This window comes from Myotis nattereri (genome assembly GCF_964212035.1).
Source record: "Myotis nattereri genome assembly, chromosome: 8".
Lineage (NCBI taxonomy): Eukaryota > Metazoa > Chordata > Mammalia > Chiroptera > Vespertilionidae > Myotis > Myotis nattereri.
This window is the reverse complement of record NC_138083.1, coordinates 75586711-75601437: the sequence shown is the minus strand read 5'-3', so window position 1 is coordinate 75601437 and position 14727 is coordinate 75586711. Positions and strand designations below refer to the sequence as shown.

Here is a 14727-nt window from a genome sequence, read left to right as displayed (position 1 = left end):
AGGCACATTCAGTGAATGTCTCAGGTGGGTGTGGGCCCCCCAGCCAGTGCCCGGCATAGCGCGTGTGGTCAAATGTTTGTTGCCCATATGCTGAGCATGTGACCTGGAAACATGCAGCAGGGACACCTCATGCAGGCTCAGTAGGGGTGGCACAGGAAATGGGAAATATATTCCACAGGTCAATATGCAAATCAATGTGCTCACTTGTAGAAGAATTTTGGAGCAGACATATATTTCACACAATGATGACTCTAAATCAGAAACCTGTACTTCCTTGAAAAATGTAGATAACCTGACACTTATTCTACAAAACGCCAATTACCAAAGGTCTTGGGTCTCTTAGGGAAAGCTGTGATATTTTAATTCACACAGTCTCCATGCTTGGTTAGGAGGGCCAAGTCACGTGCGGTTTGGTTACATGGGGAAGAAGAGAGATACAAACCTTTCTTCTCTTGCTTGTCTTTGCTCCTCTCTTTTGTCTAAATACTCTCGGCTACTAAAAATAGATGGATGAAACAAAATAGGGAAGAAAAAGAACAGAGTTATTGCTCATAAGATTGCTAACAGTATATAATGGAAGCCCACTATTGCCTTGGAAATGGAAAGTGACTGTAGTTGAATTTTTAAAAACCAAGGGTAAAGACTATGCTTTAAAAGCACTAAATATAATGGATCTCCTATAAAATCACAGGAGTCCAAAATCATAGGATTGTTGGATTCACTCATGGACATGACCAATTACTCTTTGGAAAGAAGAATGCATGCCTAGTGGGGGAAGGGAGAAGAAAAATATTTTTTAAAGGTGAAACAATACATAAATAAAGTATGGCCATGACAAGCAAGCCATAGCTTTCAGAGGCGATTCACATTCAGTCAAGCTCTAGTAGCTCCACAACTTCCACCTCAAGAATTAAATCTGAGTGGCTCTGAGGGTCGCTGCGCTCCCCAGCTTGGACGTTGCTCCCACAGCCCAGGATCTCTCTCTGCGACCCTCACATTCTGGCTCTCTGCGGGGATCCCTGGAGGCTCTCGCTCCATGCATTCTCTTTAGCCCGTACCCATGAGATGCCCAATTTTGTCCAATTTTAATGTTTGTTTTTCTGTTCCTGCTGGTGAGGTCCCAACGTGAACCTAAGCTTAAGATTGTGTGATCAGTCACCTCCCAATACACCATTTATTTTCCTGGAGAATTCTGGCATTATAGTTTTCTACACTGGGCCTAACATAGTTTGAGCATTTTACCCCTTGATGCCCTGGCAACTGGATATAAGGGAGCAGTAAGTCAGAGCAACTGAAACAAGTTAGGAGAGGGAGAAAAAGCAACAGAGGCTCAAATTTGTTATCATTTATAAAGATCCATCCTCATCACTTTTCATACTAGAAAGAAATTCTTCCATAACCCAAGAGGTTTAAGAGCATATTCAATAAAAATAGCAACAGATAAGGAACAACTTTTAGATGGAATGCAAGGGAAAAGGCACAGGAGCATGAGCAACTTAAATCAATGTAATGGGTGGTGAAAGGTCAGCCATTTCGGTGTTCCCAGGGACTACTTTATAAAGCTCTTCCTGTTTCCTCTTTTGAATTTCTTTTCATTCACATCCTCAGACATTTAGGAAGAAACTGCCATCATTATAATTAATAGTTGTGTACGGTCTGTCCTGATGATCAGCATTCCTTCCTGGACAAGGTTTATTTAATATTTTCTATCTATCTATCTATCTATCTATCTATCTATCTATCATCTAACTATTTATATCTATCCATATCTATCTATCTATCACTTATCTATATCTATCATCTATCTGTTATCTATCTGTCATCTATCTATATCTATCTATCTATCTATCTATGTATCTATCTATCTATCTATATCTATTGACAGAGTGAGAATTAGATCCAGACAATCCATCTTCAGAGACCATGCTCATAGCTGTTCACTCTTTGCCCTTGGTACCAAATGGATCTCATTTGTTATTTAAGAACACAGAGAGATTCTGGTTATGATATATATTTTTGTGACATGTTATATATATTATATATATTGTAACATAATGACTTAGGTATTGCAATGCACTATGTACTCTTGTAGGACTCCAATGTCATGAATGCTACACATTTAGGAATTATTCTATAGGTCCCTGAAGAACTGTTCATTTTTTTCAATGTTTTGTTTTGATTCTTAGATTGGATAATTTCTACTGTTCTATCTAAAAGTCTTTGATTTTTTTCTTCATTTCCATTCAGCTATCAAGCCCAACCAATGAATTTTTTGTTTTGGTGGTTGTGTTTTTCAGTTCCACTTAGTTCGTCTTTATATCTTCTATTTCTTTGCAGAGACTTCACTTTTCATTTGTTTCAAAATCATTTGCCCTTCCTTCTTAGAGCCTGTTTATAATAAATGCTTTAAAGTCTTTGTCTGATAAAGACAGCATCCTTTTGTGGTTAGCATATTTTGGTTTTCTTTTCCTTCTGAGTTAAGATTTGCCCTGGCTCTTTGTATGACAAGTTATTTTGGATTGCATTTTGCATATTTTTAAATATTTTGCAAAGAGACTCTGGGTCTTATTTACATTCTATGAAGAACCTTGCTTGTTTTCTTTTATTTTCCTTTAGAAGGCAAACAACTAAGTTAGGTTCAGCCTACAAGTGCTGTCTTTATATATTAGTTCCAATATTAGCTCAATTTAAAAATATTTTAGTGCTATTGAAATCAAGCCCTATGTGTACCACCCAGTGGCCAGTCTAGGACCTGAGCAGTGGTTTGTCAGTACTTAGTTCTCAGTCTGCGGCTTGCTGTTTAGGTTCTGAGCCACCCTGCACAAATCAGTACTCTCTTGATTTCTCTATGCTTTCCTATCACTTCCTGGCTTCCTTGGGTTGGTTTCCTGTCCTGGTCCTCCAGCCAGAAAGCTTGGGCTTTCTTTTCCCTGCCCTGCTGCACACTTTCAGTGACTCCATCCACACCCAGGCAATGCAGCAGGACACAGAGAGAAGAATGGTGATGTGCCTAGTGCTCTCAGGGTCATAGCTCTTCTGGTCAGAGTTTTAGGCACCTGCCTGGACACTGCTGCTATACAGGGGCTTCTAAAACAACATTGCTTGGACACTGGGGTAGGAGAGAAGGAGAAAATATGAAAAAAAACCCCGAGAGTTTCTCTACTCTCTGGCCCTTAGGAATTCCTCCTACCGCCCTTCAGCCCAGAAGGAAGGGCCTCCTCCAAGAGCTGTCAATGCACACTTGGTATGTGCCCCTGGGTTTTGGGGTGTGAGCCAGGTGATAGCGGAGGGAAAACGGTAAACATCCACTGTTAGGTGAGACAGTGAATGCTAGTCTCCTCCTCCAAACCTTCTGCTCTCTACACACCTGGGAGTTTTCGGAGCTCTACACACTTGTCCACGATTTTGGGTGCATGCATTGATGCAGAAGAGACCGGAGGGGCAGAAGAGACAGGACCCTGGACCTGTTTTCAATCAAAATCTTTAGATGGGTAAGCTAATCTCTGAATTTTCCAGGTGTTTCAGCAAGATTCTCTGCTGTTATTTATGCAAAACTCCCAGAAAGCCCTGACACAGGAAGCCTTTAACCTGTTCAAGTGGTTTTTAGAAATTGGTCTTTCCAAAAGAGACACCCCCCCAGAGCTATATCGTGAGAAGGGTTCATTCAGGTCTGGCATTTCCATGTATCACGTGGTAGAAACCTGGCAGCTTGGGGCATGCCACCCGATCACAGGGGGCTGATGTTGGCTTACTTCCCGCAGCCCATTAACCCAGCCTTACCAAAGCCAGGATCAGCATTTCAACACAGACATGGGAGATTTGTTTTCACATAGTAGTGAGTGACCGTTATGGCAACCTCACAGCTCTGCTCAGAGTTTGATCATTTCTACAATTACACATACTCTTCCTGACTGCTGACAAAGAAGTTCTTGAACCTGTAAAGCCTCACTAACAATGCGCTACATTCTTTGTAGGTGTAACTGGGAGGAATTGATGGGAAGATTGTTTGCCAAAGAAACTGAACGGAGGCAACAGGAAATGGAGATGGGGAGAGAAATGAAAAGAAGAATATAGAAGCTATAGGAGAGGTGACTGGGAAGATGAAGGGAGAGATACGGAGAAGGCAAGTAGGAAGGAGGGAAAGGAGGGAGCAAAGGATGAATGGAAGGAATGAGATGTGTAAGGACAGACTCGGCACGTGTTTTGCATTCCAAAAAGCGCTGCACAGCATGAAGCCCAGGGCAGGGGAGTGACTGGAGGTGAGGATGGGAGAACAGGTAACCTGGCTGAAAACTGACCAACACTGGACTCAGCAGCCACACAGGCTAAGACTTGGAACCTGGCGTGGGCTCCACACAGGGACATATTCTTGGAGCTGAACAGAGACCAGGAGATTGGGGGACAATGTCCTGGGAGTAATCAGCACAATGACCTTTCTTTACCCTGTAGGGGAAGATTATTGGTTTTACTTAAAAATTAAATATTGCTACAGGGAACAAAATGCAAACCAGAAAGTGAAAAAAACATTTTCTATTAGGCATCCAATAGAATATGCATAAAACATGAATAGTTTAGGGGGAAATAGCAAGTTAATTTAAGACAATTAGGTTCTCTATCCTTATTTTATTTTTTACTAAAATTAGTTCAACTTTATCTTTTTTAAAAATAAGTTTTACATAGGGTAATGTTTTCTGGTTATTCTGCCTTACTTTTTATTTTTTTTAATTTGTCTTTATTGTTGAAAGTATCACAACAATACTTTGTGTGTTTGTCCCCTTTGTGTGTTTTTTTCCTCATTGATCCCCTCTACCCCGCACCCACCCCACCCAGGTCTTCACCACACTATTGTGTATGGGTTATTCATATCTATATATACAAAAGCCTAAGCAACCATTACAACTGAATGACCAGAACGTCTGGTCAGCCAGTTGCTATGATGTGCACTGACCATCAGGGGGCAGATGCTCAACGCAGGAGCTGCCCCCTGGTGGTCAGTGCGCTCCCACAGCCAACCTCCCCGGGTCCTTCTCCCCGCCTGGCTGGCCCCATCCAGCTGGCCCTGTCTGGCAGCCGGCAGGCCCTAACTCTATAACACCATTATTAATCATACAGAGCTGTGAAAGCAGGCACTTTCATATCAATTCATTATCTTAGAAATCGGAAAATCCTCTTACCTGAACTTGTTCCTTTCTTCCCGTTCTATTCTCTGCAACCTTTCTTCTCTCTCCTGCCGCCGCCTCTCTCTCTCGGCTGCCAGGGCCTCCTGGTGCTGCCTAAAGGATGATGTGAGAAGACCACTCAGTGATGACCTGAAGGTATGATGAGTTCATGTTTCAGTGGGTTGGCCTACGATTGAAGGTACTGAAATAGGAATCGATCAGACCGTGGTTAGAACTGAGGGTCCGCCGGAACCTAGGGAATGCTTGGGGAAAATCCCCGAGCGTCTCAGGTCTTCTGTTTCAGGATCTCCATCCCTAAGTGGAGGTAAGTAACCTGCCACAGACACTGGGAGGACAAAATGGTGTCGTGTATAAAATACTAAGCATTCTGCACAGCAAAGAAACCATCCACTAAAGGAAAAGGCAACCTAGAGAATGGGAGAAAGTATTTGCAAATCATATATATAAGAAGGGGCTAACATCCAAAATGTATAAAGAGCTCGTATAACTCAACAGAAAAAAAAAAAAGAAAATTGGGTAGATCTGAACTGACATTTCTCCAAAGAGGACATACAGATGGCCAACAGGTATATGAAGAGATGCTCTGCATTTCTAATCATGAGAAAAATGCAAACCCCAAGAAACAGGCAACTTTTCCCCATCCCCATTGTTGCCATCCTGGGACATCTGCCATCCGAGACAGGACCTTGATTCCAGGCTTCCACGTGCTTTCTCTGCAGCCTGCCACACACTGTTGGTGAGAGCCAAGCCTCCCCACCATGGGAGGGCACGGCTGGGCTCCCACAGCTGCTGTGGAGACGGGCCCCACATGCAACCTCACCTTACTATGTTGGCTCACGCATCAAGCATGAAGCTGCTCTTCCAGGTATGGCTGGCATTACACTCTGGCCTGTCCACTGGCCCTTCTGCAGGCTCCTGCCCCAGGCATGCATCAATTCCTGCCCCTTCCCTCTTACTCTCCACCCTCCTGGCCAAGACCATGTGAGTCCTTCAGCAGAACTCACCCAACTCCATGTCCACCCTGTTTGGCTTCATAATTAAACCATTCCCCTGGCAGCTTCCAAAAGCACCATCACCACCAGCACCTCATGTCCTACGGTTTCCAGGCTTTACTGGCCCAGGCTGAGGCCCATCCTTTCCATCTTCTCACTTCCTCTCCACTGCAGGCCAGCTTTCCCCTCCCTTGTGCACTTACCTCCGCTCTAAACACCAAGCTTCTCCCAAACACAGTCTCCCATGGATCTCGGGACCATGTTTTAAGGAAGGTGTAAACTCACTCTATTCTTTCATCTCCCTCTTTACCTTCCCTCCTGCACATACTCTCACCTGCCCACTGGGCAAACCTAGAGGCAAACTGCAAGTTGTCTTATGTTAGAGACTCAGTTTCCCAGACTTCTCACCAGAGATGTCCCTTGGGAGGATGGGCCATCTGTGCCTGACTCCTCTCCCTCCAGCTTGTCTACGAAGGAAGGTTCATCACGGTGTTTACTACAATGGGAACTCCCTATGTGCGGATGGTGTGCTTTTCTTCTGTTTCTGCGGCTATATGTGACCCTCATGACATCAGGAGTAAGGTAGGAATGGATCAGTGTCAGGTTCCCATGCCAAGAACAAGGTTGGCACATTGTGAGCACTCAGTATTTTCTGAATGAAATATATGAGTAATATTTGTGACTGTGTGTGTGTGTGTGTGTGTGTGTGTGTGTGTGTGTGTTCAGCCCCAACGGCCAGGTTTCCAGCTGTCACTGGCTACAATGGCATTGTTTACTGCCATTGTTCAAAGGTTGCTGAATGAGAAAGAGGAGGAGGGGTACCTATCTACCATTCTAAGTGTGTGTAACTATCTACACACCAAATTTATTCCCAATTCAGTCTCTTCCATTATGCCACTAAAGCTTCTCACTCATTGCTGGGCTTTGAGGTAAGGAGTGGGGAACTGAGATAAAAGAACAAATATCAGGAACCCAGGAATACATTTTCTGAAAGAAGAAATCTCTCTCTTTTTGCTCCGTAACCGTTATACACCACCAGTGCAAAACCACTGTAGCCAATGACAACTGGAAAGCTGGCCATCAGGGGCCGTGACACAGCTAGGTGATGGCACAGGGTTCAGCGTACAGCACCAATGAGCTGTACCGCCTCCAGCTCTGTGGGTGTAGGAATTCTGGTCTGTGATAGTTGCACTTTCTTGTTACAGATCTCACCAAATGCTAAGTGTCACACATGCTGCTTTCGCTTCCAAACAGAATTATAATACACACCTATTACGGTTGCTCTGTACATCCTTTAGGTAAATAGGGTGAGAGAACTGTCTAGTTAAAAAAATCCAATTCCACTTCCCAAAGGAAGAAAACTCACGTGTTTGTTCGCCTGGCTATTGGCAAAGTGGTACAGGGCAGGGCGGGGCAGTGAGCAGGAGGCTGGGGAATCGCATGCAAGAGACAGAAAGGGCTGCTGCCTGAGCGTAAGAGCCGTAAAGGCAGAAAACAGGGAAAGTGGGAACAGCGCAAAGTGCGCTCTGCAAAAGCAAAACATTTCTCCACACTTCCAGGGAACATGGATGCTCCTACGCATTGTCCTGTCTGTCTCAATAAAGATTTCCCCCAAATCGTCTAACCAAATGACCAGGCCAGGAAGCATTTTCATCCTGTGGCTTTGTGGGACCCTGGTTCACTGCCACGGACCCCTGGAGGCTGTGAACCCCAAGAAACAAATGGATAGACACATAAGGATTCAAAGGGCTGAGAGCTGACATAGCGGAACCTGGACCCAAGAGGATGTTCATTCTGGCTGAAGAAGTCAGAGCCTCTGACAGGATGGGTGGTTCTTAGAGGATGCCACGGAATCGACCAAATGAAGAAAGGAGGAAGCTAGCCACGGGGCAGAGCACATACGAAGAAAGGGGCCTCAGGAGAGCCTGCTGTGTTCACGGGACATTCCCCGGGGGCTAAAGGACAGGGAGGTGGGGGGAAAGCTGGAAGACACATATAGGACCCAAACATGAAGCGTCCTCCAGGCGATGGTAACCAGCTGGGCTGTGTCCATAGGCAGTTGGGAGTCATTCAAGGTTTCTAAGCAGGAAAAGTCACCTGCTCAGATGTGTATTTCAGAAAGGATAGAAGACATACACCACTGCAATACAGAGTCTGGGCATGACGTAGGTCTGGAACTAAATCTGTGGTCGTAGGAACGATGAGGAGGAGTCAGATTCAGAATACATGTGGGAGGAAGAATCTCTAGCATCTGTTAGGCGCCCACAGGCAGAGGGCTGAGCCAGAGCCCTTGGTTCCCAACGCCCACAGTTGTTACATAAAACTGCCATCAGGGAGCCAGACCCTATTGTAAACTCACTCTGTCAACTGACCGGTGCTTCTCCTCTGCACTTTGGATGTAACACGATCAATTAATCAGGACCACATTGTGCCTTACAGGAACTCCTTGTCTGTAACGAGATTGCTATCAGGGAGTAGCAGCCGCCAAAGAGGGGAAGAGGGGGCTTGTTTGCTGTGCAGCTCAGCATAGGCTCGTGGCTTCTTTGAACGGTAGGAAATCGTCCGCATTGATAGCCTTTATTTCCTGCTGGCCGTAGTGAACTGGGTACCATTAACTGTGATCACACAAAAAGGCATGATTTTATCCCATCTTCCGTGCTTTTTCCCAGTGATTTTTAAAAATATACTTTGATCAATTTAAAAGAAAAAATTTACCTACAGCCCCATTGGACAGTGGGGCTCTTGACTCCACTGACACGAAATTTAAAAAGTACTGTGTAGCCCAGCCAGCATGGCTCAGTGGTTGAGCATCGACCTATGAACCAGGAGGTCACGGTTCAATTCTCAGTCAGAGCATATGCCCAGGTGCTGGGGTTCAACCCCAGCAGGTCCAGGGGTCCCCAAAGGTGTAGACAGAGTCGGCAAAGAAGGAATGACACGGAGACAGCGTTCAGTTGATCAGCAGCCTAGCCAGGATCTCTAGCCAGGATCTCCAGCGAAGTTCTGGTGTTTATTGTCTTGTTACATCTGTATTTATACCAGTTGATTTTAATCCTGTCAATTTCTATTGCAAAGGTTAGGGCCTTTCTTATCTCCATTCCAGGGAGGAAAGATTATGTAGCTTAAGCGTGATTGTTCGTAGTTAAAGTGATTAACTACCCGCCTGGCACTTAGTTAAGGAGTTTTATTCCCTCCCTAACTTCAGGGAAAAATCCTTACCTGGGGAAACAACCTTTCTCGGAGAGGTGACCTTGGTTAAAACACATAGCGCTAAGGGGAGCAAACATATTAAGAACAGTATGCTATATACTCCAGGTCCCTTGAAACATATGCTGTGCAGATGTTTCTTTCCTGCAGCGACTGTGTCAAGCAGCAAGGATGGACCGGCTTCCGGCACCCAGGTTGCAAGTGCGATTCCCAGTGTGTGTGTGTGTGTGTGTGGGGGGGGGGGGGTGTAGGAGGCAGCTGATCAATAATTCTCTCTCATCATTGATGTCCCTATCTCTCTCTCTCCCTCTTCCTTCTTCTCTGAAGTCAATAAAAATATATTGAAAATAAATAAATAAATAAAAAGTACTGTGCAGATCAAGTGATGGACCACAGCCAACAAGTATTTGGGATCCAGACAAACACATGGGTCATATATTTGAAAAAAGCAATGATCTGAAAACCAGACAAGTAGAACCTCAAGGCACAGGGAGATACTAGTGGAGGAAGAAATGATAAAAGCCAAAGTCAACTAGAAGGGGAAGACAAAACACACACAGAAAAGACAGTCACATGGAGGAGGAAGTCGGGATGAAGACACAGGTAGCAGCAAATTCACTCAGGGCCATCGTCAGCAGTCCTGCCACGCAAGTAAGAACTACAAGAGCTAACATCCCTGAAAAGAGGTAGAAACACATGGACACAGACACCACAATTCTGAGGGAGGAGTGACCACACCAGTGTGCAAGCAGGTCACAGGGAGTGAGGTCCCACAAGGGGGAGTTTGGGCTGGAAGGAGAAGCCAGCACTCAGCACCACAGGCTCTCATGCTCCTAGTCTTAGCTCCTTGGTCCCAGTTTCCCCACACATTCTCAGGCTCTTTATCCCAGCCACCAATTTCTGCAAAGGCCCACAAGATGGAGATGTCCCCACAGGGATGGGAAGAGAATGCCATCTGCCTTTCCCAACTTCCAGGAACCACAAATTCATGTGCTATGATTACTGTTTGCTTGCTTACTTGTTTCATTTGAATACTTGACCACGAATGGTTCAACTATTCCTGTAATTATGCTTCCCTTTAACAAGAAAACATTTAGAACTTTTCCACTCAAAAAGTACAGTTTTCAAAATTGAAGCATTTTAAAAGTCAGCCTTCATTACACAGTTGCATCTTGTATCCCTGAGGGCCTTTGCAAATAATCTGGTTTTCCTATGTTGTTTCGGCATAATTCAAGTTCAATGTCATGAAAACTAATGCTATACTCTCTCTTTCTAAAAGAGAGCCCTCCCTATAAAGGAAGCTGTGATAGCAGATGTGGAGATGGATTGGTTTTGATTCCCCTGTTTTGACTTAGTTTTGTATACTGTTTCTTCAGTTCCTTCCTTTCTGGGTCAGTTTATCATTCCACGTTTTATTAACATCCAACCCACTGACATGCTTGGGGAGACTCTGGGAAACTCCAAGTGCAGACTGATGCTCAGGAGTCATGTCCAAGGCGGCCGGCCTGCCCCAAAGGCTGCTTTAGTTGGCCCGGTTTCCCCGACTTCTGAGAAGAGAGTCTTCTTTCCAAGTCAAGGGAATGAAGTCCTAGAGTCCTGAGTACTGCATGGGGCCCTGGCACACGTTAGTAGTCAGGGGTGTGCTACCAGATGTGGGTTCTCGTCGCAAAAATGCAACTATTGTTCGTAACAGTTCAATGTCTTTCCTAAGAAAAAAATTTTTCTTTTTGATTTCGATAAAATATGGATATGTGAAACATTTCAACAATAAATCTTATGCATTCCACTGAAGAATATACCTCAGTCAAAACAATCATAGATCTCCATAAGGCAAAAAAATTCTCACAGATGTGAAAAGAGATTATGGGTGACATGCAAAGAATCCAGTTGTTAAAAAGAAAAAAGAAAACATTAAACTATACAGAAACACACATTATCATAAATGCACCTGGCATAATATGCTTGGGTGATGGAGCACAAATGGGATTTGGAGTTGAGAACCCCTCTTATATGTCTCTTGTTACAGTCACAGAGCATAAGCCAACAAGGTGAGAGTAAGAAGGGATGATGCAGCCAGGCCTGATGGTTTCATGGTCTTAATAATGAAAATGCATGTCCAATGTTTCATATGATTCATCACAGGGTTTTTCAAAGCCACAGACCGTGAGAGTTGAAGACACATGCAAATGGAAAGAAGCAATAGACCCTCTGAAGCTACTTTACTCACTGGTGGATCCATTGGATGGCAAAGGTGCTGAATTTCCTGTGCAGAAATACACTGTGAAAGGGAACATGCAGCTGGGAAGGGGCTCCTGCCACTGCTGTCCCCAGGGACCAGGTCTTGGCACACAGGCTCCCAAAGGGATTTCATCCAGCGCCTTCTTCACACTGAGGACTGTGGAGCCATCTCCCCGGGTGTCAGATGCCTCACACCTTGCATGTCCCAGGCTGGACATCTCCACCCTCCATCTGCTCTTCCTCCAGGATCTTCTGTCTCAGTTCCTTGCTTCTCACACCCACATGCAAGCCTGATCCCTCACTCTCTTTGTTTTCCATGCTCCCACCCTCCTGGTGGCAGCCAAGTCTGCCCAAATTCACTTCTCCCCACAAGCCCCTGGGTCACTGGCTTTCTTGGTCATGGTCACCTCTCTCGGACTTGGAGGCAACCTTGCCCCTTTAGGTGCCATTCGTTGATGTGTTAGAGGACATCGCCAGCTATTTCCAAACCTGAACAGCCCTGTGGCCTCAGGATAAAGACCAACATCCTCTCCAGGATAATCAAGGTGCTCCTGGATCCAGCCTTACTCTTCCTTCTCTAATTTCTCCCCCAGGAGACACTCAGCCAGATCAAAAAAGGAAGAAAACACAGACAGGAGTCCTTCAGGAGCCAGCACCCCTGGACCTTCCAGCTTAAACCTGACCTGGGTCTCTAGGAGTTAGAAAGAGGGTGGAGATCAGGGCTTCACCTTTAGGACCAGGGAGGAACTTCCCTTAAGCCCAGGACTTTGGAAATTTGCAGACCTCCTGTCCTTATAACTTCTCACCTTCAAGGACCTCCAAATAGTTCCCCAACCAATGAGTGGGCAATTCGCCCAATTACCTAGCATTGGCTGCCGCTCTGCTGTGGCCAGAGTTGGGTACTGTGGAGGACACAGCACGGAATGGATCCTGCTGCCCACTCCCGAGGAGCTGGCAGCCTCACAGGTGTGAGATGTCTCCTGTAAGATGGGTCAGGCTCTCATATTCCTCACTTTGGCCCCAAATCCTCCATCCCATGTGACAAGGATCTTCTTTATTAGTAACCTCTCTGGGAGCACAGGTAACCTCAGCTGACACCAAGAAGTGCCCCAGGGTAAAGGACAGAGGGTGTCTTCAGGGTAATCACCTTGTGACCTCATTACCAAGACCTAATTGAGCCTGAAGATGCCCAGGCCAGGGCCACATTGGGCTGTGGAACCTGAGAGTTTGACAACCTGGGGCTTACATAGCATCTTAGAAATTAACACTGAGGGTTGGCCAGGCAAACCACATTGGACAGCCCTTTTTCCCGGGGCTGTGAGGTCTTGCCTGCTCCACATCCTGACCAAATCTCTCATGACCAGCAGCACTTGGCCAAACATACCCTCTGATACACAGGAGAAGACCAGAATGCGGTACACAGATCGAATGTGTTTCAGATTCAGGATTTGCAGCAAATGACCCCCGGGGCATCATTCCTGTCTAGATTTCTGACCAATCATGAGTGGTGGACATTATACTCCATCACCACACATTGTCACTTCCCATGGGACCCACACAGGGGCAGGGAGTTCACAGAGCACTTTCACCTGTACCTTTCATCTGTTCATCAAAACCACCCTCTAAGCTTGTGGGTCGCGAACAATGAAAATACACCCGGCATATCAGATATTTACATTACGATTCATAACAGTAGCAAAATTACAGTTATGAAGTAGCAACGAAAATAATGTTATGGTTGGGGGTCACCACAACATGAGGAACTGCATTAAAGGGACGCGGCATTAGGAAGGTTGAGAACCACTGTCTAACTTAAGGGTTGGCAGAATTGGCATTTTACCCTTAGGATGCAATAACTTTCCAGTGAGTTGGGGCCCTAGCCAGTGTTCTCTAACTCAGCACTCTTGCCATATAAGGGTAACTGTTTTCAACTGTTCTAAAATTACAGGTCCTACCTACCCTTCCCTTGTGAACACATCCTTGTGTAATCAGGAGTAAGAGTAAGGTAATTTCTGGTGGTCTAATATTCCTGCCAAGTTAAATTCCTTCCCTGGACCCATACAATTCTTTTCTCTTCTGGTAGGTCCTGGATTAATTACACAACACCTTAATGGGCCCACTAACGATGTACACAGAATTAATCATTCAGAGGTGAAAATTGATGTGCATAAGACAAATTGCAGAGCTTACGCTAGATCTAGAATAGCTTTTGAGGGGTGAATCAAATCATTTACATTTAAATGTTTTGGAAAAATAGTTCTATACTTTCCATGGAAAGTGGGTAGGGAGATGAGATAATAATAACAAAATATCTCCAATAAAATATTTACTAAATAGTGTGAAAGAAAGAAAACAGTCTTGCCTGTGGACTATATTCTGGAAAGGAAAATACTCCAGATTATACTTTCACTGACACTTTTCCGTTAGGCACTCTTCATCAAATGGATCCCCTTTATGTGAAGACAGTGAAGCTATCAGAATGCTCCCTATAAGATAAGACCCACCTGTCCAGCCTGGGCTCCTGGGGGGTTGGAAGAGATGATGTAGAAGCAGTGGGCACAGCGGATCCAGACGAAGGTCTTGAAGAGTGATAAGAGTGGTTGCCAAAGTTGTTGTATCTAAAGAGTGCAGAGAATTAAGTTGAAAGCAAGGGGAGACAGAGAAATGAGTATAAGTCAGTAAATAAGGAATCGCAAATTATCTTAAATTTTCCAAGAGAAACAGGTCTGGTAATGCTAACACTGTCAGTGATTGCACTCACACACACACACACACACACACACACACACACACGGATTTACTGTTTTGTTTTGTTTATTTCTCATTAGAGATGGTTCCCAAAGTCCAAACCCATTAAGCAGCAGGATTCTGACAAAGGGTTTAATAAGGCACTCATGTACAGTCAATCTATTTGCTAACATAAATTAGAATCCAAATTATTTTCATTTGAATCATGAAGAGTTTTCTTGCCTTTCCAGTGGTACAATTAGCATTAAATCCATTCAAGATTGGTAGAAAATGCCAGATGATTGGCTAAAGAAACATCTGATTAAAAATTCTGCTTTAGGTATTTCTGAATCAATTTTGTTCATTAGATATAATCTCATTGT

General features: G+C 44.7%; 1 protein-coding gene across 1 annotated transcript in view; it reads right to left on the bottom strand.

Annotated features, from left to right (window-relative positions):
- FHOD3 (formin homology 2 domain containing 3) overlaps window positions 1-14727 on the bottom strand; it is a 383665-nt gene that overhangs the window by 77151 nt on the left and 291787 nt on the right. The window contains exons 14-16 of the mRNA XM_081097145.1: window positions 14122-14235; window positions 5175-5273; window positions 443-496 (exon numbers count right to left, since the gene is read on the bottom strand). Coding sequence (XP_080953271.1) covers window positions 443-496; window positions 5175-5273; window positions 14122-14235 — 267 coding nt within the window. The remainder of the gene's footprint in view (window positions 1-442; window positions 497-5174; window positions 5274-14121; window positions 14236-14727) is intronic.